Source organism: Lepisma saccharinum, chromosome 14, assembly GCF_977018435.1.
Source record: "Lepisma saccharinum chromosome 14, izLepSacc3.1, whole genome shotgun sequence".
Taxonomy (NCBI): Eukaryota; Metazoa; Arthropoda; class Insecta; order Zygentoma; family Lepismatidae; genus Lepisma; species Lepisma saccharinum.
Window position 1 is genome coordinate 78375279 of NC_139242.1, and position 24593 is coordinate 78399871.

Here is a 24593-nt window from a genome sequence, read left to right on the forward strand (position 1 = left end):
ACCAGCGTGGTCTGGGTGGGTCGGGACGACCATGACAGGTTTTAATTCTCGGGTGGGCATTCTGGTTGTTCCGTTCATGTGAGGAGCACAAACATATGAACCAGGGTCTTATTGATTACTTCAAATCACTTTGCCAATGCATGTCTGTGTTGTGCCGGACAGTGCAGTGCCTATCGTTCATATAATGGATTTCCTCTCTTAGTAGGGCAATGAACAGGCTTGTATTGTATACGCAGGATGCCATCCGCAACAATAATTTCTTTGGTGTCAAGCTTTTTATTGCATTTTCGATGGTGAAGGGCGGGCATGTTACTTTTACTGTGGTGAGGAAGCATTCACTGTTGCTTCATCGTCGGGGAGAATCAGGTCATTGTATTTGATGAACTTTGGTATATCTCTCTCCTTTCTTTATTTTGGATAAAGGATCAGAAATGTCTAAAATCAAATTGTGTGTAATGTTCTGTCAATTGTTACATAGTTTCTGTAAGCCTATTCAATTTTCCCCTGCTTTCTGCAGATATTCAAACTGCGCGCGATGTTTTTATAGAGGCAAGATTTACTTTAAATGGCTTTAATTATATCCTGTGTAAATCATCAAGGCCAGCATGATTTCATGGATATTTGAGGGGAACAGTTGATTCGAATAGGTTATCAGGGATTTTATAAAAAAATGTCATGAGCCTAATTTACATTATATTTATTACAAACTCTCTCCTAGCTGGTCAGCAACTTCATGATATACAGGGTGGTCCGAAAGTGTGGAGACACCCGAATAAAAGTTGAATAACATACTGTTCCGCAAAACTAACACTGCAGGTTTGTAATCGGGGTGGAGGAAAATGTTATAGGGCGTATGACGATGACGACCGCCATCTTGAAACCGGCCCTTTTGAATTAAACTTAAAACATATAATGGGAATGGGGTGATATGATATATCAAATCAGGCTAGAATTTCACGAGAAATGCAGTGGTGAAGGTTCTTTCGACGTATCTTTAACCAGTAAAAAGTTATGAATGAATTATTGTTCCAATTTGCTCCTTTTCGAGGTGTCAGAAAAAAGCATCAAAATTGCTCTAACACATCAGTAACGCATGGAGATCATACTGGCATATAGGGAGAGAAGTTCGCATGCCATTACACTAGATTTTGATAACGGATATTTCCGAAGGATTGAATTTTGTGACTGGTTGTTTCCAACAATTACAGTGTGATGATTCTACTGGAATGAAAAGTCCTTCACAGTGACGAGGCTAATCAGCAACACAATTGTACGCTGCATTACAATATATTTCTGGACAGATACAGCAGAGTGAAGAGATAATAGCAAGTGAAGTGTGTATCGCCATGTTAATTTTTTTTTCGCAATGTCAGTTTGAAGACCTGAAGCAATAAAATACAACTCAATTCCTTAAAAACACATGGGATGCAGAAGAACAAAGAACGAAAATGGTGACTAACGCCTGTAAAAGACTGAAAATCGCCCCTAGGGGCTTATCTAGAATTTTTTATCAAAGGGGGTTGTAGGTTTGTATTTAGGGAGGCGTAAGGGTAAATTTTGAACCAAAATACCATAAATAGGGCCTTTGTGAAAATATGTTATGTTAGGGGCCTCTGGGTCTGATCGCTCCTCTGAAGTGCGTTTCCCTTATCCGCCACTGGCCCTAACCAGTGCAAGAGAGCCTTAAATTGAACGTAAGGAAACTCCAGCTGTTGCAGAGTTCAAGATAGATTCTTAGCGTCTGGATATTTCAGCAAAGACCTTGGATGCTCGCGCTCTCGCCCACGCTTTCCTAAAAACAGCGAAAGCCGTTATTCATCACAGGCTGCCATTTTACCCGACTACGTAGGCTTTCTTTGTTTGTTCGCGCGTCTCGGAATTTAAACCAACCATCAACGGCTCATGAAATAGGGTTTCTTGTTTTTAGGGAAAAGCGGTGCAGGAATAGTGCTTTTAAAATAAAATCGAAAGTAAGATGCTGAAAGCTTATTCTCGTATCAACAGAAAGAGTCTTATTTAGAAACGTATTCTAAATATTTTTTGGGAAGTGTGTACGTGCAGCAGAATGTTAAATTATATAGCATTGGAATATACAGTGTGGGCCACGGGAAATAGTACAATAACACGTGGCAATCCTCTACAAAGGAAAAGTGCGGCGGCGCCACCTGTATTTCGTGCCCAAGCGCTACACAATGATTTGCCATTTATTTCGCTATGTGTCGTTGGCCAGTGCAGGGGCGTACGTATTCAGACTAGGGGTGGCCAGATCCGGATCCTGGCGGATCCGAAATCCGGATCCGGTTGGTTCCGGATCCTTAGGATCCGGATCCTAAAATTTTTCGGATCCGGAATTTTCAGATCCGGATCCGGATCCGCGGATCCGGAATTTTCAGATTCGGATCCGGATCCGGATCCAGAACTTTCGGATCCGGATTCAGAACTTTCGGATCCGGATTCAGAATTTTCGGATCCGGATCCAAAACTTTCGGATCCGGTACTTTCAGATCCAGATCAGGTACTTTCGGATCCGGATCCGGTACTTTTGGATCCGGATCCGGAATTTTCGGATCCGGATCCGTTTTGCCATCCCACATGCGCTTCTTTGGAAAGTAAGAATGTGCTTATAACATATTGTTACCTGCTAATATACATATATATATAATATACATACACACACATATATATATATATAGTGTGTGTGCTCGCGTGCGCGGTTTGTAATTAATTAATACACTTACTTACTAGGGAGGTCTAAGTCTCCCCCTCCGATTTCCATGAAACTTGGCAGGTGTATAGAGCCCCCCCCTCCCTCAAATGTCAAGATGAGGAGAAATTGAAGTTCCCGAAACCACGTAAATATGGCATAGGAAGAAACAGGGGGCATACGGCCTCTCTATACACCTGTCAAATTTCATGGGAATCGGAGGGGGACACAGGGGTCAGATGATTCCCACGGCAATTTGTCCTAATCTTGACATTTGAGGCGGGTTTTGCCCCCTAAACCAGTATTTTAGCCGAAACAAAAAAACACGTATTTCTTCCTTTGGGCCCCTCTATACACCTGCGAAGTTTCATGAAAATCGGAGGGGAACACAGGGGTCAGATCCTTACTTCAATTTGTCCTCATCTTGACATTTGAGGGGATTTTGCCCCCTGAAACAGTTTTTAGCTCAAACAAAAAAACACGTAATTCTTCCTTCGGGCCCCTCTATACACCTGCCACGTTTCATGGAAATCGGAGGGGAACTCAGGGGTCAGATCCCCACTTCAATTTGTCCTCATCTTGACATTTGAGAGGAGGTTGCCCTCTAGAACAAATTTTTTTCCGAAACAAAAAAACACGTATTTCTTCTGCCAAGTTTCATGGAAATCTGAGGGGGACACAGGGGTCAGATCCCCACTTCAATTTGTCCTCATCTTGACAATTCAGTGGGTTTCGCCCTGTAAAACCGTTTTTTAGCTGAAACAAAAAAAAAACATGTATTTCTTCCTTTGGGCCCCACTATACACCTGCCAAGTTTCATGGAAATCGGAGGGGGACACACAAATCAAATGCCCACTTAAATTTGTCCTCATATTGACATTTGAGGGGGGTTGCCCCCTAAAATCGTTTTTTAGTCGAAACAAAAAAAACACGTATTTCTTCATTTGGGCCCGTTTATACACACACCTACCAAGTATCATGGAAATCGGAGGGGGACACAGGGGTCCGATCCTCACTTCAATTTGTCCTCATCTTGACATTTTAGGGGGTTGTGCCCCCTATAACTGTTTTTTAGCTGAAACAAAAAAAGCACTTATTTCTTCCATTGGGCCCCACTACACCTGCCAAGTTTTATGGAAATGGGAGGGACACAGGGGTCAGATCCTCACTTCAATTTGTCCTCATCTTGACATTTGAGGGGGTTTTGCCCCCTAAAACCGTTTTTTATCTGAAACAAAAAAACACGTATTTCTTCCATTGGGCCCCACTATACAGTATACACCTGCCAAGTTTCATGGAAATCGGAAAGACACAGGTGTCAGATCCTCACTTCAATTTGTCCTCATCTTGACATTTGAGGGGGTTTTGCCCCCTAAAACCGTTTTTTAGCTGAAACAAAAAAAAAACACGTATTTCTTCATTTGGGCCCGTTTATACACACACCTGCCAAGTATCATGGAAATCGGAGGGGGACACAGGGTCAGATCCTCACTTCAATTTGTCCTCATCTTGACATTTGAGGGGGTTTTGCCCCCTAAAACCGTTTTTTTTATCTGAAACAAAAAAACACGTATTTCTTCCATTGGGCCCCACTATACACCTGCCAAGTTTCATGGAAATTGGAAAGACACAGGGGTCAGATCCTCACTTCAATTTGTCCTCATCTTGACATTTGAGGGGGTTTTGCCCCCTAAAACCGTTTTTTATCTGAAACAAAAAAACACGTATTTCTTCCATTGGGCCCCACTATACAGTATACACCTGCCAAGTTTCATGGAAATCGGAAAGACACAGGGGTCAGATCCTCACTTCAATTTGTCCTCATCTTGACATTTGAGGGGGTTTTGCCCCCTAAAACCGTTTTTTAGCTGAAACAAAAAAAAAACACGTATTTCTTCATTTGGGCCCGTTTATACACACACCTGCCAAGTATCATGGAAATCGGAGGGGGACACAGGGTCAGATCCTCACTTCAATTTGTCCTCATCTTGACATTTGAGGGGGTTTTGCCCCCTAAAACCGTTTTTTTATCTGAAACAAAAAAACACGTATTTCTTCCATTGGGCCCCACTATACACCTGCCAAGTTTCATGGAAATCGGAAAGACACAGGGGTCAGATCCTCACTTCAATTTGTCCTCATCTTGACATTTGAGGGGGTTTTGCCCCCTAAAACCGTTTTTTAGCTGAAACAAAAAAACACGTAATTCTTCCTTTGGGCCCCACTATACTTCCAAGTTTCATGGAAATCGGAGGGGGACCTTTAGATAACCTCCCTTGTTAGTCTTACACTTTGTAATTATTTAACACTACATATATTATAATGTTTTATTTTAATTTGTAAAACTGTAACTGTAGAACAATTGTATAATTTTTCTATAACATTTCTATCTTGTTATATGTGTTAAAGGTTTCATCCTGGAATGGAATGTCTCACATTTATGTGTGTTTTCATTTCCAATACATTCGAATGAATACATATTCGTTTCAATGGCATTTACAAAATCACTTCGGACATTTGTGCACGAGTGTGTTAGCCGATGCGTAGCAAAGTATTTTAGGAACAACACTTGAAAAAAATTCTAGTAGGACTAAGGTGTGGTAATATTATAATGGGATTGAGATACGAAACTCTTGGATCCGGATCCGGATTTTCGGATCCAGATCCAGATCCCAAACTTTCAGACCCGGATCCGGAACTCTCGGATCCGGATCCAGATCCGAAACTTTCAGACCCGGATCCGGATCCGCGGATCCGGAGCTCTCGGATCCGGATCCAGATCCGGAATTTTCGGATCCGGATCCGGGATTTTCGGATCCGGATCCGGATTTCTCGGATCCGGATTTTTCGGATCCGGATCCGTTTGGCCATCCCTAATTCAGACTGTGGAGGACTACGTGCGCGACAAGAGCGTTGTAGCCGCGGAATTGGTCACCGATAGGAAGCATGAGAGGCTCCAGACGACAGTATGTACCACTTAAAAATGTCCTTCGATTCCACAACGTTCGCCCTGTCGCGTGGAAGCAAGCACATTTCACATTAGTCACGATGCGCTGCGTTGGATTACGAAATGTGATATAGAGTTCCACCTATATAAATTGCAATTTGTGCAACAGCTACGGCCAGGATATAAAGTTACGCCGATGGGGGTACTCCAACTAGACTTCCTCAACACTCCTCAAAATTTCCACAATATCCCCCTAAATTTATTTACAAAGGCCAAAATTTTGGTTGTTTTTGATTCTAAATTTATCCTTACACCCCTCAGATGGAAAATTCTAGATACACCACTTGATTGGACCTTACCCATTGTTGCAATGAAATCAGTAGCACTGCGAGGCACTGCTACTGCGAGGCACAACAATCCTTTAGGTGCACGATCTGCTAAGTGACCTTTGTTGGACAGACGCGTAGTCAACACATCGCCGAAGTTGCCTGGATTAATACAGGGTGACCGCAAAGTCGCACTCCATTGTGGCTTCCTTGTTAACATACTTTTTTGTTTTTGGTTTGCGATGACTCTGCCCTGCATGCCGGAGTATGCCGGAACTTCCATAGGAGTCTCCAAAATTGCTTGGATTCAAATGGACAGAAAATAGAGCATTTATGATCGTTTCGTCCTATGGAATATACTTTATGGTCACCCTGTAGAATAAGCTTGACATCGCTGGGTAACACTAAAAATCTGTACCACACAAAGTACTGATTACACTAAGGGTGAGAATGTTAAGAATTATTCTAAGCAAGGACCCTAGATAGATAAAATAGTAACGCAAACTATGGCAATATGGAACTGAAGAGAGTCGATATTTTATGACATTATGAGATAAGCAATTGAATATGACCTCTTTGTCTGACATGTGCAGCTAATTTTGTTTCCAGTATCCTAAAAACCATAAGTTTACCCGCCAAATACAGGGTAATTCAAAATAATTCATGCGACTTCCAATGATAATACAAATATTTTGATTTTGCGACGTTACCGTGATGTGACGAATGATACATGGATCGAATGTAAAGGAAAATTCATAAAATTTCATAATAAACCTTTTAATGTCCTTAGTAACGCGAGCAACATCGAGACGAGAGTCAAACCATGAAATGCCAGTTGGTACAGACTCCACGGCAACAACAAGGCAGTTTTTAGTTTCTCAATAATTATGGGCAATAGCATCTTTGATGTAGGCCCATAAGAAAAATCAAATGGTGAAATTATAGGAAGACAGGGAGCTAAGAGGATCACACAGGAAGCATTTTGCTGTTCTGTCGCCATTTTCCATTACACTGTATACTGTGTCACTGTCGCCATCTCGTGTCATGCAGGTTAGCACATCGCGCTGCGACGCCAAGGGTCCCGGGTTCGAATCCCGGTCGGGCTTGGTTGTTTGTGAATGTCCATTCATCAATTTCATCATTTCATCACTCATCCCCATCTTCGCAAATTAGCCAAGAGGCACAAAACGCGAAGTAAAATAAACTAAATCAAATCAAATCAAAATCAAATCGTGTCATGCATTTTATATTAAAGTTCCTTTATGTTTATGTATTATTTGCCACGTTGGCACTGTAAAACACAAAATATATGGCAATATAAAATTTGATGAATCATTTTGAATTACCCTGTATTTACGAAATTTTTTTGAATTATTCTTTTTAAGTCCACTTTATGCACAGATAGGCTAAAGATAGGCTAATAGACCAGTTTAAAGTGGTATCGAAACCACTGTGCAATGTGCCTCTACCTGCTATTGAACCGGGACCCCTCGATTGCAAAGCGACTACGTCACCACTACGCCATCGGAGAGGCCCAAACCAATCCTTGTCATATTCGAGTAGGTATATCTGAAATACGTAAACTTTATGTAACAAAAATAACTGTACATGAAGATTATACTTATCAAAGCCTTTTAAGAGGACCCGGAATCGTACAAAATTCAAATGATGCTAATAACTTCGAGTATTTCGCATTACCGCATCAATACACGTAACTTCGAATGTAAATTTGTTACTCATTAAACTTCTGAACCATCTCTTCGACATCAAAGTTTATACCTAAAACTTTCTTGTCTAGTAACCAATTAGCAAAATGGCACGGCGGTGACTTCTACTTGGCGACTTCCTGGAGTTGGAGGAACAGTTGAATTCAAAGTTTATCGAAAGATTATTCCGTTGCGTTGCGACATAGAATACGACGTGTTGCAAAGATACTCTCACAAGTTTCCGAACTAAGCTACAAGATTCTGCAAAGAGTTTCATCCTGTCCGTGCCTACAGTCGCATTCACTTCAAAGGAAGATTTCAGAAGCATATTTGACGCTCTGATTTCTATCCTAACTTTTGTTACCTGTACACTCAGTGTGGTATTTGAAACATTGCCAGTGGAGAAAGGAATATATTTAGAAATATAATTCGGGGAAGGATCCGACCCAAGCCAAGTGTCTCATAATAATAATAATGTTTAATTTAAAATAATTGTATTTTACATTAATTAAAATAGTATAAATTAAAATATTCAAATTAATAAACATTATTGTATGAATATCAACAACGGTAAGGATAGTGATACAACAGCACATATTCATTATTTAGCTTACCTACAGTTAATTGATTGATTGAGCTGGTGTTTTTAAGTCCGGTTTATGCACAGTCAGGCTAATTGGGACTGGGCCTACAGTTTAAAGTGGGATCCGAACCACTATGTGCCTCCACCGGGTACCGTACAGTTAAGAAAGTGGCAAGAAAAGAATGTCAAATAGATAAAAGATTGAACTTTTATTGAACACCAGAAAAGGATGTTAGATCCAGTTGACAAAAAGTAAAGTGCTTGTGTTATGCATATTATTATAAGTAGTAATAAATCTTTCATAAATATTCTATGGTGCTGTCATTCAAAGTCGTGTGATTTCAAAATAATTCTTGCCTTCCAATAAGTTGGGCGGAAATAAATTATCCTCGATTAAACAAGTATATTTTCATTATTTAATTTGTGTTATTTTAATATTTCATTATTTACATTATTTAATTTTTGTATTTAGTAAGTCTAAATATGTCCTTGAGGGGAGAGGAATTCCAGTAACTATTCTTGAAGTATGGGGATATTACGTATATATAAATTATACATGCCCCAAGAGTCAGGGCAAGAGTCAAAAATTACCAAAGCGGGGATGCAGTAACCAAAGGGAGGACTTTCTCCCTGTCCCCCTTCAAATACCACCATGTGTTATCTTAAAAACATGATATCAAGTTGCAACCACAATTGGTGCAACACACGATCCAATTGAGGGTTCAAGGTTTCTACGCTTGGGGTTATCTGACATGCAATGGTGTAACAAGACACCACAGATGGCGCAGAACAATAGCCCCGTCTAGTTGGCTGCACTTTTTGACACTCGGTGCAGTGCAGGTGTATCCAGTGTCAGAGTGGTGCAAGGAAATTACGTTCAACCAACTAGACGGAAAGCGGTGTTCAAGTTCAGAGGATTCAACAAATGCTTGTCTGCTGCTTTTAACGGTCATTTGATTAGTTAGCACGCACCACGTGACGATACACCAAACATACACCGGTCCGGAAGGTAGTGCAGACGGTGCAGACACCAAATACACTACTTGCAGTGACGTGCGATGACGTCGACACTTGGGGTAGCAATCAATGGAGTACTCAAGGGGGGGGGGGGTTGGTGTGGCTCATACCCCTCCTGCCTTTAGGGCCCAGTATTCCTAAAAATAGAACGTCAATAACAGGAAAAGATTGCAAAATGATGAATGAGTACTAAAAAAAGTACACGTAACCCCCACCCCCATTTGAAAATAAAAAAAATTGATTTGACTACTAAGCGAGAGATCCTGGGTTCGAATGTCGGCTTGGTCATGGGTATTCTTTGAGTGTGTCCCTTCATCAATTATATTGTATTATCTTCGCGATTAGCCAAAAGTGGCGGAAAAGCGAAGTAAAATAAACCAAATCAAGCAATCAATCAATCATTTGACTTGATTTTTGTTACTTAGCGTCGCTTTTATCTCACATTCCGTTAATTGCGAAAATGATACGATAAATTAATGAAGGGAGAAACTCAAAGAACACCCATGTCCAGGTCGGGGTTCGAACCCGGAACTCCTGGTGTCCTAGCGCGCTGTGATAACCACTCCCCCACGGTTGGTTGATTTGGTGTTTTAAGTCCACTTTATGCACAGAAACAAAACAGGTAACAAAACACACTTTTTTGTAGTTTCTTCAATAATATTAATTTGGCTTCTTGAGTTCTGAGATACGTTTTTCATTTCAAATTATTCAATTATTCACTGCAGAGTACAAAACAGGAACAAGAATGTACGGGTTCGAATCCCGGCCTGGATTGTTCGAGGTTCTTTCATTAATTTCATCACATCATCCTCATTTTCGCGATAACCAAATGTGGCACAATAGTGAACATAAGTACTGCAGAAAATTTTCCCTTGAGTTCTTTAGAGGATTTACAAAGGAATCGAATGGAAAGCAATCCCCTATCTGTCCTATTGGAGATAGACTGAGGGACCTGAAAGCACGGGCTTTCAACCATTGCAGCGGGGGCGAGGGGGCAAGGGAGGTAGAGGCAGAAATCTTCCCTTTTCCTTCGGAAACCCGTTTCTACCTGGAACTGCTATGGCGGAAGAAGAGCGAGCTAGGCCAGTTTTGTCCGCGGATCACACCGAGGGACGAGGAGCACGTGAAAAAGAAAGTGTTGCATATGAACTATGGCTTTAAAGATAATAAATATTGTGATTTGAAAATAATTAGAGATGTGAGATTGATTAATCTATCTCTGCTAGAGTAGCTACTCCTCAGTGCACGTCACTGACTACTTGACTCCAAATCAACGAACTAGACGCTTCGGTGCAAAGAGAGTCAAAAAGTGCAGCCAACTAGACGGGGCTAATGCCAATTTCACATTAGCACCAAATTATGAATTGGGGTAATAAACTACCAAGCTATGTACTGGGTGTTTTCCGCGAATTCTACTTTAAGATCAAGAGCGAAAAGGAATGTGCTTTCATGACGCAGTTTAACGGAGTTCCCAGAAAAATGTAGCCCACACAACATTTCCAACTGTCACGTCCCAACGATTCCATTAGAATCCCGCCCAATCCAGTTACAGCTGCCTCGAGACTGCTGCACCCAACCACGTAGCTTAGATCATTACAGTGGCGGCTGGCCAAGTGCAACAAGTGCAGATGTTTTCACCTAATTTTCAAATTAATATTGACATTTTTAATTTGCTTATTAAATTAAACTATTTCCCAGCAGAACGCACACGATAATACTCAAATAACACGCCGCTCGGCGCTACGCACGTATTGAGTTCGTCCCAACCCAAGAGCAAACACCGCTAGGTTGCGGAAGACTTAGCCGGTTGTCATGGCAACGGTGACGTCACCTAGCGTTGGCCTTGAACATGGTGTCGCCCTCTACGTGAATCAGTTCTCTCGTCGGAGAAAACATCGCATCCAGTGCTTGTGGCAAAATCTTCGCGTTCTCGCGAGATCTTGTTCCGCGTGTGTGTTTCGCGTTTCCTATCGTGTGTTGTGTTCATGTGTTGAGCTGTGGTTTCTACAATGAACCCAGTAAATGACTTAGTGTGTAATTTGTTGCAGACACCATTTTCCAGATGGACGGATGAAGACAAAAAAGGCGTTTTAAATTGGGGTGGGGGGCACTGGCACTTACTATTTGTTTTCATTGCCTATAAATATACTTCTTCACCTGTTATTTTAGGCACGAGCCGCTACTGGATCATTAACTGGCGAGTTCTTTCCTCGTCTGGGGAAGGGGGTTTATATCCCCTTACGGAACTTGACCCTAGCTAACTGCCAAGAGAGATTCCACATCCCGTTGATTGCGTTGTTCCAGTTTCAAGAGACAGAATGCGACCGACCAAAAGACAGGTTCTATAGCTTTTATAGACCTTCAGACTATTACAGGCGTTTGTTTTATTATATGAGGAGCAATGATCTTTGCAATTAACGCAAAGGAGTTAAAGTGTTATAAATAATCAAACGATAAATACAAACACCATGTCCATCAGCATGGGTGGAATTTCACCATTCTTATTGGGGGAAGGATAAATATCTTTAACTTTGAATGAATCGAGGGGACATGGTATATACTGCACCAGTATGTACTTTGCTCGCATTTCGCTCTCCCCAAAACGGGAACGGGGCGAAGATGCCAATAGGGCATCAGCGCTATTCGCTTCATTTTTGTGTGGTCTCGCAGGAACGTATTCTCTAGTCCTCTTCTGGTGGCAATACAACCGATTTTGACATAAGATAAGAATTAGAGCACGGTTACTATGATTGCTCAGTTACAAGATTTGTTTCAGCGTTGAGACCTTTTTTCAGCAATTTCTCTTTATAAGGGTAGGGAGCAGGTGCCTCCTACACCCTCAAATACCGCCTATAAATACGAGAACCTGCTTAGATAACATTATGAGTATACAGGGATGTAACCAGAGTCTCAGCAACTCGTATTGCATATTTGCGGTTGACCGCTTTCCAAATAAATCCTCTCATAATCTTGTGTCCAATTAAACCCGTGTCTTCCTGCGTTGAACACGAAGCGAACAGAGCAATTACTCTCCCGGGTAAATCCTCAGTTTGCGCAGCTACCGCGGGTTGCCCATTAACAAGTGTTGTTCTGTTGTTTCTCGGAGTTTCCTGGATATAACTGCCTGCTAAATTCTCAGGAACGAACAACGGTTTGTACTATTTTTTACCTTACGAGTACCACCCGACTGCACTGTGGAAATTTCCGTAACTGTCTGGCAACCATTGCAGTCTCAACAGTGTATCACACAGTTTCTTGTGTATAGTTCCTTCTCAAGTCTTTTTAATTATCTCATACTTGCATCAATGCGAGTTGTATCTCAATAAATATCTTTGTTCTAATTTAGACCGAATACCTGGGATCGAATTTCACTTGAAACTATAATTTCAGTGCTGATGAACCTATTCATACATAAACTGTAGTTTAAACTATTTTTTTCCCAACAGAAATTATTTGCATTCCTCTATATTTTCATTAATTATACATTCATAATGTATAGGGCGATTCTAAAAGAATGATCGAATTTTCGTATTTATACATAGGTTTGATACAAGTGTACTGTCTAAATCCTCGCATCTCTTCTCAGTGGTACTTTTAACACAGGGATTATCGGGCTTGAGCTTTTCCCTGAATTATCTTCGCTACAAAATAATATAAAAACTATGGTTTTAACTTGTTGACTGCAAATTATTTCGTTCACTTATTTTTTTTTTTTTTTAGAAACGCACTGTACTTTTGAGTGTTACAATTCATTACACGCTCATCACCACCGTTACAAAAAGAAGAACAAATTAGCTTCATGAGGAAAATAATACCCGCCTGGACATTATTCAATTATTCAGTTGGTTCTATCTAGGTAGTACTCTGCAAAAACCTACATTCTTAATCAAATCCATAAGATTTGAGTAATAAAATTTTGTACGATCTCGCCTTGTCTCGTGAATGATAAAGCCTGTCTCTTTTTCGGTCTCGTGCTACAGATGACTGCTTCGTTTTTAGTCTCTCTCGTGTTTTAAGTCTTGAAGTATTAGAAACAAACTATGTAAAAATACTTATTAAAACAAACTAACATTATTTTTTTAAAGAAAGTGTAAGATGTACATAATGTGGAAAGATTTCGGAAATTAAGCAACACGTATAGTCCATGTATCAATAAATTACATAGTTGCCAATTTTGTATTAGTCAAAATTTTCATGTATTCTAATTTCCCAAACTACGGACTCTCGGACAATGAGTCTCGGTCTCGTATCGATTTTACAAAGGTCTGTCTCGCTCTCTGTCCGTTCGATAAGTCTCGAAGGACCACCCCCCCACCCCCTGCCTTGCCCCTGACACCCATACTTTTTTTTTTTAGAAAAATATATATACATGTTGAATTTTATATTATTTTAAGGAAAAAAGTCCCTCCCCCCCAAAATGTTTATTGTGTGGTCCGCAAAATTACCCCTCCCTCTACGTACAGTGGCGTGTTCAAGGGGGGTTTGTGGAGGTCATAACCCTGTTTCAGTCCAGTATTCCTAAAAAAAAAAAAAAAGAACGTCAAACGTGTATACAGTGTACATGTTCTATATTCCTCCATTTCTCATTTCATTTATTTCCTAATTTATAATCACGGAATTAAGGCATAGGATTTTTCTTCCAATCAACCATTTTTACATTTTGGAAAAAGTAGATCTCTTATAAGTAGTAATTATATAATGAAAATTATGGGTGTCGACCAAGAATATTCGTAATTCCACTTTATGCACAGAAAGGCTAATCGGGACTGGACCTACAGTTTAAAGTGCAATCCGAACCAGTATGTGCCTGCACCGGATATCGAACCCGGGACCCCTTGATTACAAGGCGACAACGCTACCACTGCGCCATCGGGGAGGCCATAAGAATATTCGAAAATATGATATCGTAGTTACACAGACACACATATACATGAAATAACATTTAAAACCTTTGAAATGCAAAAACAAAAAAAAATATGCATAGGTAATATTATGAGCACAAACTTAGGCAGCTTTTAGACAGAGACATCTGATACGTGACAGGTGACATGCGTCACGTGGAAACCAGCCTTCAGAAATAAATGCAACATTTGGTACCCAGCTGCACGTGTCGCTCGGACTGGACATTTTTCTCAATATCGTGCATGGTGTCGTCTCGGTCTGTCGGTCGTGCACTCACAGTAAATGTGTCGCTTGTTTCTTTGATCTGAAGCATGGGGGGGGGGGGCTATTTTGGGCTAGGCTATAGCCTAGGGGCCGAAAGTCCAGGGGAGTGCACAACAATGACACGCTGAAGGGCCACAAGTGACAAAGACCATCGACCATTATATAAAAATTCCCTAATATTGTGACAATAGCAAAATAAAACATCATGCCAAGTCCTTTAGTTGATCATTTCATGAAGAAAGGCAGAAGGAGTTTCTAACGTTTAAATAACTTCTTAGATCAAATATTTAACAGTTATTTCCAAAGCTTGACATCGCTTGTGACTGTTTTACCATCAAATGCCAGCGAAGAGCGGTCGTTCAGTGTTCTAAAAAGTATTAAAAGTGCCCTCTGAAATTCACCGTCAGATAGCAGACATTCTCCTTTTGACATCCTTCACAGCGAATGCTGATGTCCTGCAAGAAAATGACTGAGTCTCTCATTCACCAGTTGGCTGCCATGAAAGCCAGAAGGAAACAGTTTTAGTTGAGAATTCTCTTGATGAATCTAAATGTATTGTTTTATTAATAATGAATAATTTTTAATCAGATATGTCTATATTTTAAAGTTTACAAATGTTATTAATACAGAGCATGCAATTAGTGGAAGTGAAGTACCATAACAACAAAACTTAATAATAATAATAATAATAATAACAACTAAGTAACTAACTCTCTAGCCTTCTTAAACCCGAAGGTTTATGGCTGCAGCAACACAGGTCATCCATCTGTCCCTATCTTGAGCAAGATCTATATTCTCTTTTCCTTCCCTACCGATTTCCTTCAGGTCTATCTCAACGTTATCCCCTCCATCTTCGTCTTGGTCTTCCTACTGGTCTCTAACCATCAGGATTTCCAACAAGAATCCCGTAAACTCTTCTTTCCTCTCTCAATGGTGCCACATGGCCTGCCCACCCAAATCTTCTTGATTTAATCATTCTAATAATATCTGGACATGAATACAAATTATCTAGTTCTAAATTATGTATGTAGGGCCTCCCCCATGGCGCAGTGGTAGCGTCATTGCCTTGTAATCAAGGGGTCCCGGGTTCGATACCCGGTGGAGGCACAAGTGGTTCGGATCCCACTTTAAACTGTAGGTCCAGTCCCAATTAGCCTTACTGTGCATAAAGTGGACTTAAAACAGCAACTCAAACCAAACTCTAAATTATGTAACCTTCTTCACTCACCTGTCTCTTCATCCCTTTTAGATACAAATATTTTTCTAAGGATTTTATTTTCAAACACTCTTAATTTATGTTCCTCTTTCAATGTAAGGGACCATCCATATAATACTACAGGCAAAATTACTGTTTTGTATATTAATAATAATATAATAATAATAATGTCGGCAGGGTCCAAAACAAAGCCCACATTTTAACCCCCCCCCCCCCCGACCTGGTTTGAAGACATGTTTCAAACCCCACTGCGGGGAAAAGACCCATGATAACTGTAACGTGATACCATCTCAATCAAAATCCATTAATAATTGCTAATGGCATGTCTTCTATTATCTTCATTGTTGTAAAACGTGACAAAAGGAACCCGACCTTGCTTCTGGAAATGTGACAATGGGAAGTTTTTCCTCGTCTCATATTAAACAAAGGCTATTGGCAGCCTAAGAGGTGCGGAGCTTTGTAACGCCATCCCGTCGCAGGCAGAGCGCCAAGAGGAGAATCCGACACCAAGGTTTTGTGCTCCCGGACTCATTGTCATGTGACCCATGAACTTGCAGAGAAATATGGCTTCAGAACAGGCCTGAAAGCATTGACGACGCTAGTGTTATGTCTTTCATTAGAAGGAAGCACGTCGCGTCACTATTGAGCCGTTGTTATACATCTGTACAAGTATTACATTCAGCTACCTCATATAAAAAGCATGTAAAAAAATACCTACTAGTAGATCATTGTTTTTATTCTGTTAAAGAGTCCCTGACAATAAATTGCAAATTGTCACATCTAAAATAAAATAAACCTCCTAGGACATGTATACAGGGTGTCTCAAAAGTAATACCGCAAACTGACACAGGTGAAAGTACACGATAATAGAAGCAAAAAAGTCTCAGTAAACATGGGTCTGCAAACGAGCCGTTTTCGAGATAATCTCGAATGTGTGATTACAAGCCGCCACTGACTTCATTCTTTGTAAACGTCGTCCTAGTTGGTAAATCCTAATAATGTGTGCGAATGTGTGGGTACAAGCAGTCATTGATTGCATTTTATAAACACCGAGTGCTATACTCCTTTGCGCGGTCCGAGGTTTGCTCTTTGTTTACAAAACAGAACATTTCCGAGAGGTGGCGTTGGAATCAAACAGGATGGATACAATCAGTACACAGTGTAATCGTATTGTGGGAATCACTTTTCTTACTGTATTATTAGCATTTTACCAACTAGGATGACGTTTACAAACAATGAAGTCAGTGGCGGCTTGTAACCACACATTCGCGATTATCTCGAAAACGGCTCGTTTGCAGACCCATGTTAACTGAGACTTTTTTGCTTCTATTATCGTGTACTTTCAGCTGTGTCAGTTTGCGCTATTACTTATGAGACAACCTGTATGTATTGATTTTGTCTATTATGTGTATGTAATTAATGTAAACGTACCTTGTAACTAACATTAGCAAGAGCAAGGAGAACTACAAGAATCCTTAATCAAATCAATTATAATGTAATCATTGTTTTTAAATGTTATGTATAATATCTTCATATGCATTTACACTTGTACCTATTTGAAAATAATCATTAACTGTAATCTAATGTACTGATATGTTCCATACCATGTGTGGAAAACAACCACTGTACATGGTAAAACAATCATATTGTTGCATGAGTGTGTCGTGAATCATGATTGGATGAGATTGAACAGTTTGATGGCTCCGTGGTGGAGTAATTAACGCGATAGGATATGCTATGAAGTCAATGGTCCTACGTTCTAATCTTGTGTGAGACATTGCTTTTGTTTATTCATACATTTGATCAATCCTCAATAACCTAGGGAAGTACAAGATGACGTAAAATCATTAGTAGAGTGGAATTAGCTAAAATTTGGCCTCAACCCGGAATTAAATTCTAAAGAATTTATAGGAATGTTCCTCAATGTTAGGACAACGCAAATCCAAAATGCCAAATGAAGGAAGCTTGGGGAAATCCTTCTGCATACGAGGATTGGTCATTAATGATCTGCACACTAGATGCACTGATTTCCGTGCGGGCATATCAATGGAGTGTGCATTTGTTATTGATTTAGTGTGTAATTGACCTTCACAATCACTTAAATGAATGAATGAAGTAAAATTGTCGGATGCTTCAGCACACATGACCATTTTGCACACTTCAATGTACACGGGCTAATTGTCCCTTATAGAAAATGCTTACCTAAGAGTTAAAAAAGGGTATGAAAAGCTCCTTGAAAAAGATTAGAAGTGCAAGTTTGTGAAGGGCCCTGCACAGGACGAACGCAACACGTTAAGAGGGAAGAAGAGATAAAAATGCACTAAAAGCTTCCTCACAGACAGTGGAAGAGACCAGCTCTTCTCAAACCGCTAAAAACATTGTTAACGGAGGTGAGAGTGACAAGGCGCGACAGATGCACGCTTCAACTCGATGTGACTCTGCGCTTGGCAACCATATTGCAACTTCCGCTTTGCGGAGACAACTTTTACTGAATAGACAACGCAAAGCTCGGTGATTCTTGGACATTTTATCGATAACACTGAATGTAGAAAAAATGTAAAAAAAGAAATCTTATGGCACATTTTTAAAATGAGTAGTAAATAGGTGGAAATCATTGTAATGTGTGGTTGATGTCTGCCTTCTGCTTCGCACTGTGCGCCTGCGCTCCAGAGCGCGGTGAGTGACGTTCGGGCTGACACTTGGCGGGAAAAGTGACAATCGTACTGCAAGGGAACATTTTTGTAGATTCGGGCCAATCCGGACACGGTTCGTCACCCGATCGGACTTTTTCGCGTCGGAGTTCATCAAATGCAAGGTTTACGAACATAAGGCTCAGCTGAACCTTTGACCGATGCCAGCGAAGCAGTTTTCGAAATTTTCTCTCCTTCCGAAAAAAATTTTTTTACAGTATTATATTCCAAAATCTGATCAATTACATCTGCTTAGAATTTGCGTGAATCTTCATGTTTGCTTTTGTTCTTGTCTAGATATATGCAATAGTTTAATACGCTTACGTAGCTCGGTACTAAAATACAGGTTAGTAATGACTGCTGGAAAAAGGAATCTTATGTCATCTCCCGGGACTATATGTTATAACATATTTTTCATTTGGCTTTGGATCTAATATTTGGGTGAGAACTTTACATATCTGATGAAAATCAGCCGAAATAGACAAACTTGACAAAGCATATTTTGACATATTTCACCAATTTCGCGTTTTTACAACACATTTCTTCAATTTTGTTGTAATAAGAGATATTTCTGTATAATTTCGTAATTCTCTCGCACATAATCAGTTATTTCATATTTTTTCTTCGTAGCTTTAGCACAACGGATAGTTCATATTGTCGATGGCAGGATATGGAAATTGCGGAGGAAGAAAGGTCTTTTCTTAGTACAGAACAATAATACCCCACTTTTTTTTTATCCCGCCGACAATTGATAGCCATGCAAACATTATTGAGGAAAAATGTTCTCTCTCATTGTTGAACGGGAAGTAAAGAAGTTTCGTTCTCATTTCTTTGCCTTTTTCCCTATTCACAAAGTAAACAGTAAAAATAACATTCGGTACATTACAGCCCCTACTCTACTCTATCGGGTATGGGAGAAATTCGAGAGTAGTGTTTATAACGATAAAATCTTGCTAATTATCAGGTAAATCAATTAATCATCGTAATAAGCAATAATATGCATTGGATGGTGGCTGTTCACCGGGAGTTGGACGGCGGAGAGCGAAGGACTAGCCTGTTTCCCGAGAGAAGAGGCCGAGCCTCGGGTAAAGAAATATAAAAATACAACTTTATTACCAATGGTCAGATTCAACTGAAATTAAAGACAGCCCAGCAGCAGATTATCATCGACGAAATCCCCAAAGCAGAATTTGATAGGAGATAAATTAAGCCCGATATTAAAGGTTAAACAGCTAGACTGGATAACAATAGCTACAGACTCCCTGGCACTGTCTTCGGAACGAACGTGCAGGTTACAATAGGCCCAGTCTTAGGGTAACCTCTCTTCGAGGTGCTTTTGGAGAAGGGTCAAAGAACTCCAAATACACGGGGGAAGATAGCAGGACAAGAGACTACAACTTGAGGACGATTTAACAACGCTTGGACAGAGAGGGTACCGTAACGAACCTTTTGAATCGCAAATAAATAGACGAGCGGAGAAGCGGAAGACACAGTTTTACTCAGATTTTCTTCAGCGTGTTATCGTACACAATCTTTCGCGAACCACGCGCGTAAAGTATCCGCTTTGTGTGTCGCACCGTTCCGTGTTGTGTTTATTTCGAACGTGGCTGTTTACTATCAAGATGGAGTAGAGACAGCGAAAGGCCCCGCGGGGAGGGGCGTCTGACCCAGTTGCCACCTATGAAGATGCAGGAAATCCAATCTTATCGCCAGGAAACCATCTATTGACCACGCCGATAAGCTTCCACATTTCCACCACGAGGACTTCAGTCAGAGCCGACAAAGGTAAGCCGGAATGGACGTGAAAATGGATAAGCTTCGTTAGCCCCGTCGTGACATCCAATGAACTCGCTAATTACGTAAACATTACCAAGACATTGCTTATTACGGTGATTAAATTGCATCAACTATATTTTTAACTTGTAAAACCGTACAGCTTTCATTTATTCATTTATCCAAAGTATTTAACATTCAGATTGTACGACGCTATAAATTGTCAATATAATTATATAGCAGTGATCCTGGTTAACCGCAAAAAGTAACCATATAAAGATTAACATTCAATTACAACAACATAAAAGGAGTAGTGTTTTGTTGTACAAGTTAAGCTCTTACCGGAACATGGTTTTTCCGTAAATGCAAAAGTAAATGTCAAATTAAGAACAGTTTAATCAATGTAGCTAACTTTAAACATGCCGCCGAACTATTATTGTACTAATTACTCATGTTTTTTGGATTGCCGAGATATGAATGCGTGAGTGAATGTATGAGTGAAAGGGGCAATGATGTAATGTTTATGCATGTGCTCTTTTATAGAAATTACAGTATATATAGAACTAACCCTGTGGTGTGATTTGTTCTACCCTATGTAATCTCTTGGGCTCCGACTGATGGCACTTACCCTGGGACAAAAGGTAAATAGGTTATTAATGATTGCCTTTTGTTTATTTGTTTAATTGTTTTTGTGGGTTTGACATTACCATTGTAATGTAGAACCAGATCGACGTCAGGCACGTTAAATAAGTAGACGTGGCGTTACATGTTGTACATATTTTTGACTTTACTGGGAATATTTCTGCATTTTTCTGACATATTTGTAATTTTTCATGACATATTTTCCACTTTATATGACATAATTACATACATATTTTACAGTTTTATAGGACGTAAAATACCGGGCCCTCTTCTCTTACAAACTTTTTACGGGAACATGGCAGATTTTGTTTACACTTTCAACACCTAGATGACAACTGAAGCTATTGGCAAAGTTGGAAAAACACTTTCTAGAACTTTTTGCTGACGATAGGGAGTTACAAAACAAATTGTAATGTTAATAATCCGTGTCACGTACTAAATATGTTATAATCTCAGTTATATATGAACATTATTTAAAAGAAATATCCGCCTTCATGTATAATATATATAAGAGCCTTATAGTGTTAAACATTTACTAAAATTATCGGTGATGAAATTATCAAAGGTGTCCCTCGCGTAAACACAGGTCTCTCTCATGGTGAAGCGAGAAAAAATTAACACAGTGCTTACGTGAAATCAGGGTTGCCAGGTGTCCCTGATTTTAAGGGACAATCTCTTATTTAAGTAATATGTCCCATGACAATTTCGGAAGTCGTGGATGGAGGAAGAAGATTTTCACCGCTGGTTGAAGGAGAGTGGTAGTTAATAAGGCAAGTTGCAAATACTGCAACAAAGAATTTTCAATAGCACACGGTAGTCACTGTAGCATATTCGAGGAATGGAGCTTAAGAATACAGCATCTACAGTATTACTAGTTTCTTTCCATAACAAAGAATTGTTCTTAAGATGAAAGGGTGAGTACAAATGATTATTATGGTTATCTACTGTGATTTTGCAATTTTGTCTCTTATTTTCAACTTGTGATTGCGATTTTGTCCCGTTTTGATTTGATTTGATTTGATTTGCTTTATTTTACTTCGCTTTTTGTGCCACTTTTGGCTAATTTGCGAAGATGGGGATGAGTGATGATATGATGAAATTGATGAATGGACACTCACAAATATCCATTCCCAGGCCAGGATTCGAACCCGGGGATTTTGTCCCGATTATTCATAATGGCAACCTGGCAACCCTTCATGAAATATTGGTGGTCAAAGTAATTTACTGCCTCATTTATACTCTGTCCCGCATATCTCTGGAGCAAGGCCGCGCATAACGGCAGAGAAGGGGGGGGAATCGAGTGGGCTGACCAAAACAGTACACGCTGCTCGAAGGCTGGTAACTGCAATCACTTCCCTCCCCCCTCCACGCAACACGGTTCTCTCTCACGTGTTTATTACTTGCGCAGAGACTCGTTTTCGTTCGCTTGCTCCATAGAAAGCCGGGACAGAGTATAATACGATAAAATCCATGGGGTGGATGAATCCTCCGAGGGTGACGCATTAAAAACGAAAGACACTTTACCTTGTGGTATCCGATGTGTGTAGTCCCGACAGACAGTCCTTCTGTTAGTTGGACGGATGCAACACTGTTACTGCCGTCCTCTTCAAACTCCGTATGCTGCATTTACAAGTAAGTTTCTTTTTAGGAATTGTAACTCTAAGTAAATCCCGTACCAGCTAACTGTAGACCAGGCAAACGAGAACAAGTCTCTGCGCAAGTAGTGACGCGAGACGGCTCCACCAATGAACAGTGAGAGAAGCGGGATTACGTAATGGGCGATGGGAGTTACCCGCTTTCTCTCCTTCGTTCTGTAGTGTTGCAAACTTTTGAAAGCGACAATACCGTAGCACATGGCAAACGGACCGTATGTTTGTCTCCAGGTCCGTTCGCTTGGTTTAAGAATTTCTTAGGGAAATATTATGGATAAAACAGCAAGTGGAAATTTTGACAAGCCGTACATTTAGCGTACGGACAAAGGTCTGGATCGTACGTCCGTACATGTACGATCAGGGCCCTACGGTTGGCAACGCTGCGCTTTCACCACTCGATTGCTTTCCTCCTCCTCTGCCGCTATGCGCAGCCCTGCTCCACAGTTAGCTGGGACAGTGTATAGTTACTTTTAATAGCAAGTAGCTGTAACTTAACAGAGTTACTTTTTGCATAGATGTAACGTTATGAACAATTACTTTAAAACACTTAAATTATTAACTTGAATATTTGTAACGTGGGGAAAAGCTAAATTTGGCAACTCTGTTTCCAACTATATGTTTTCGCTGGATCCTAAGGTGAAAAGGCTTCCGCGAAATCAGCTAAGGCAAAACATTTCAAGGCTGACTGAAAGTATAGACGCAAGCTACATCTGCTCGTTTCAGTATCGTGTAAATAGCAGCGGAGGAGGAGGAATGGGAGCGCATTAAATCCTTCCCAGGAGAATTTGCCGACACTTTACCTTGCTTTTACCTTTACTTTATCTGCTTCAGGAAGTTGTACGATAAGGGGTAACAAACAGGGCAACACAAATGTAGCTTCAGAACAACAAGTTCCTTAGTTGATCTGTGATAGTGTCTCCTAGCATTTAACGAAAAGCTACGAATAAATATACCAACAACTTGGGGTATACTTTTGAATTAGGCACACACAGGAGATGTACTACGTAATTTTCAGTGAAAAATGAAGGTTCGACCAGGACTCGAACCCGGGTCTCTAGCATACCAGCTCTAACAACTGAGCTACCGAGCCGGCCTGGCTTCGCCTGATTTTTCGCTGCCGGTATTTTACCTGTGTGGAATCGTCTATCTAGCGCTACCACAATGGGACCTGTTGCCTTTGATACACTGTAGCTCAGTGTTCGCCAGAGGTGTGGGGTTCGAATCCCGGTTAGGACATGCCGCGGCAGCGAAAAGTCAGGCGAAACCAGGCCGGCGCGGTAGCTCAGTGGTTAGAGCAATGGCACAGTATGCCAGAGACCCGGGTTCGAGTCCTGGTGGAGCCTGCATTTTTCCTGAAAATTCTACGTACTTACAGGTATGTATGTGATCATAAATCTTACCGTTTGGATTTTCTTTTTAAAGTTACATCGAAACAAAATTACACACAGTAAACAAAGTAAGTCAACAGGAATGAAACGATTTTAGACTGTTATTATGACGTAACCATTTACGATCAAACAAGGCATCAATATATATATAAAAAAAACCTCTGGAAGTTGTATTCCAATTTGGCTCGTTTATGCTGCTTTACCGCTGCTCCGCCAGGATCGCTAGTGTGGCAAAATTGCAAGTGGCAAGCAGAAAGCGTATTGTGTGATGGAGTTAGTAGCCTGATTCGATAACAACGGTGCAAAGACATTTTCGCACGCGTTTCGGTAATAATCCACCAGTACCCAACGAACCTGTAAACAGAATTAGGAAAATGTTTGCAAGGAGACCACGAAAATCCACGCACCTTGCAAGTCGTGAACTGTAGCTGACCGCCCCAGAAAACCATATGGCGTGTTTATTCGTAAGCAGCTGATGTGTAAACCTCACAAACCGCAGTTGCTACAAGCCCTGACACAAAATGATAAGAGTAATGCGCCTTGTACACGATCAAATGAATCACGAACAAGTCGTTGAATTGAACGCTTGAATTTCTTCTTCTTCTTTTTAACTGTCCCTGTCAGCATTATCTTGTCCACTTTGGACATCGTTCTTGTTTTGTATTTGTTTTAATGTTTTCTTCTAAAATTGATAGTTTGTCTCACAAATTAATCAGAATCACAAACATAAAACGTTTATAATGAATAATTCAATTTTTTTTGTCCTTTTGCTGTTTCTTACTC

At 40.4% G+C, this 24593-nt stretch overlaps 1 protein-coding gene across 5 annotated transcripts in view; it reads right to left on the reverse strand.

Annotated features, from left to right (window-relative positions):
• Positions 1 to 24593, reverse strand: part of Nep3 (M13 family metallopeptidase neprilysin 3) — a 159815-nt gene that overhangs the window by 35149 nt on the left and 100073 nt on the right. For 2 of the 5 annotated variants that reach the window (XM_083136035.1, XM_083136036.1), the window contains exon 3: positions 22295 to 22390. The exons of the other annotated variants lie outside the window; for them this stretch is intronic. In XM_083136035.1, the coding sequence (XP_082992161.1) occupies positions 22295 to 22390 (96 nt within the window). The remainder of the gene's footprint in view (positions 1 to 22294; positions 22391 to 24593) is intronic. 5 annotated transcript variants of the gene reach the window in all.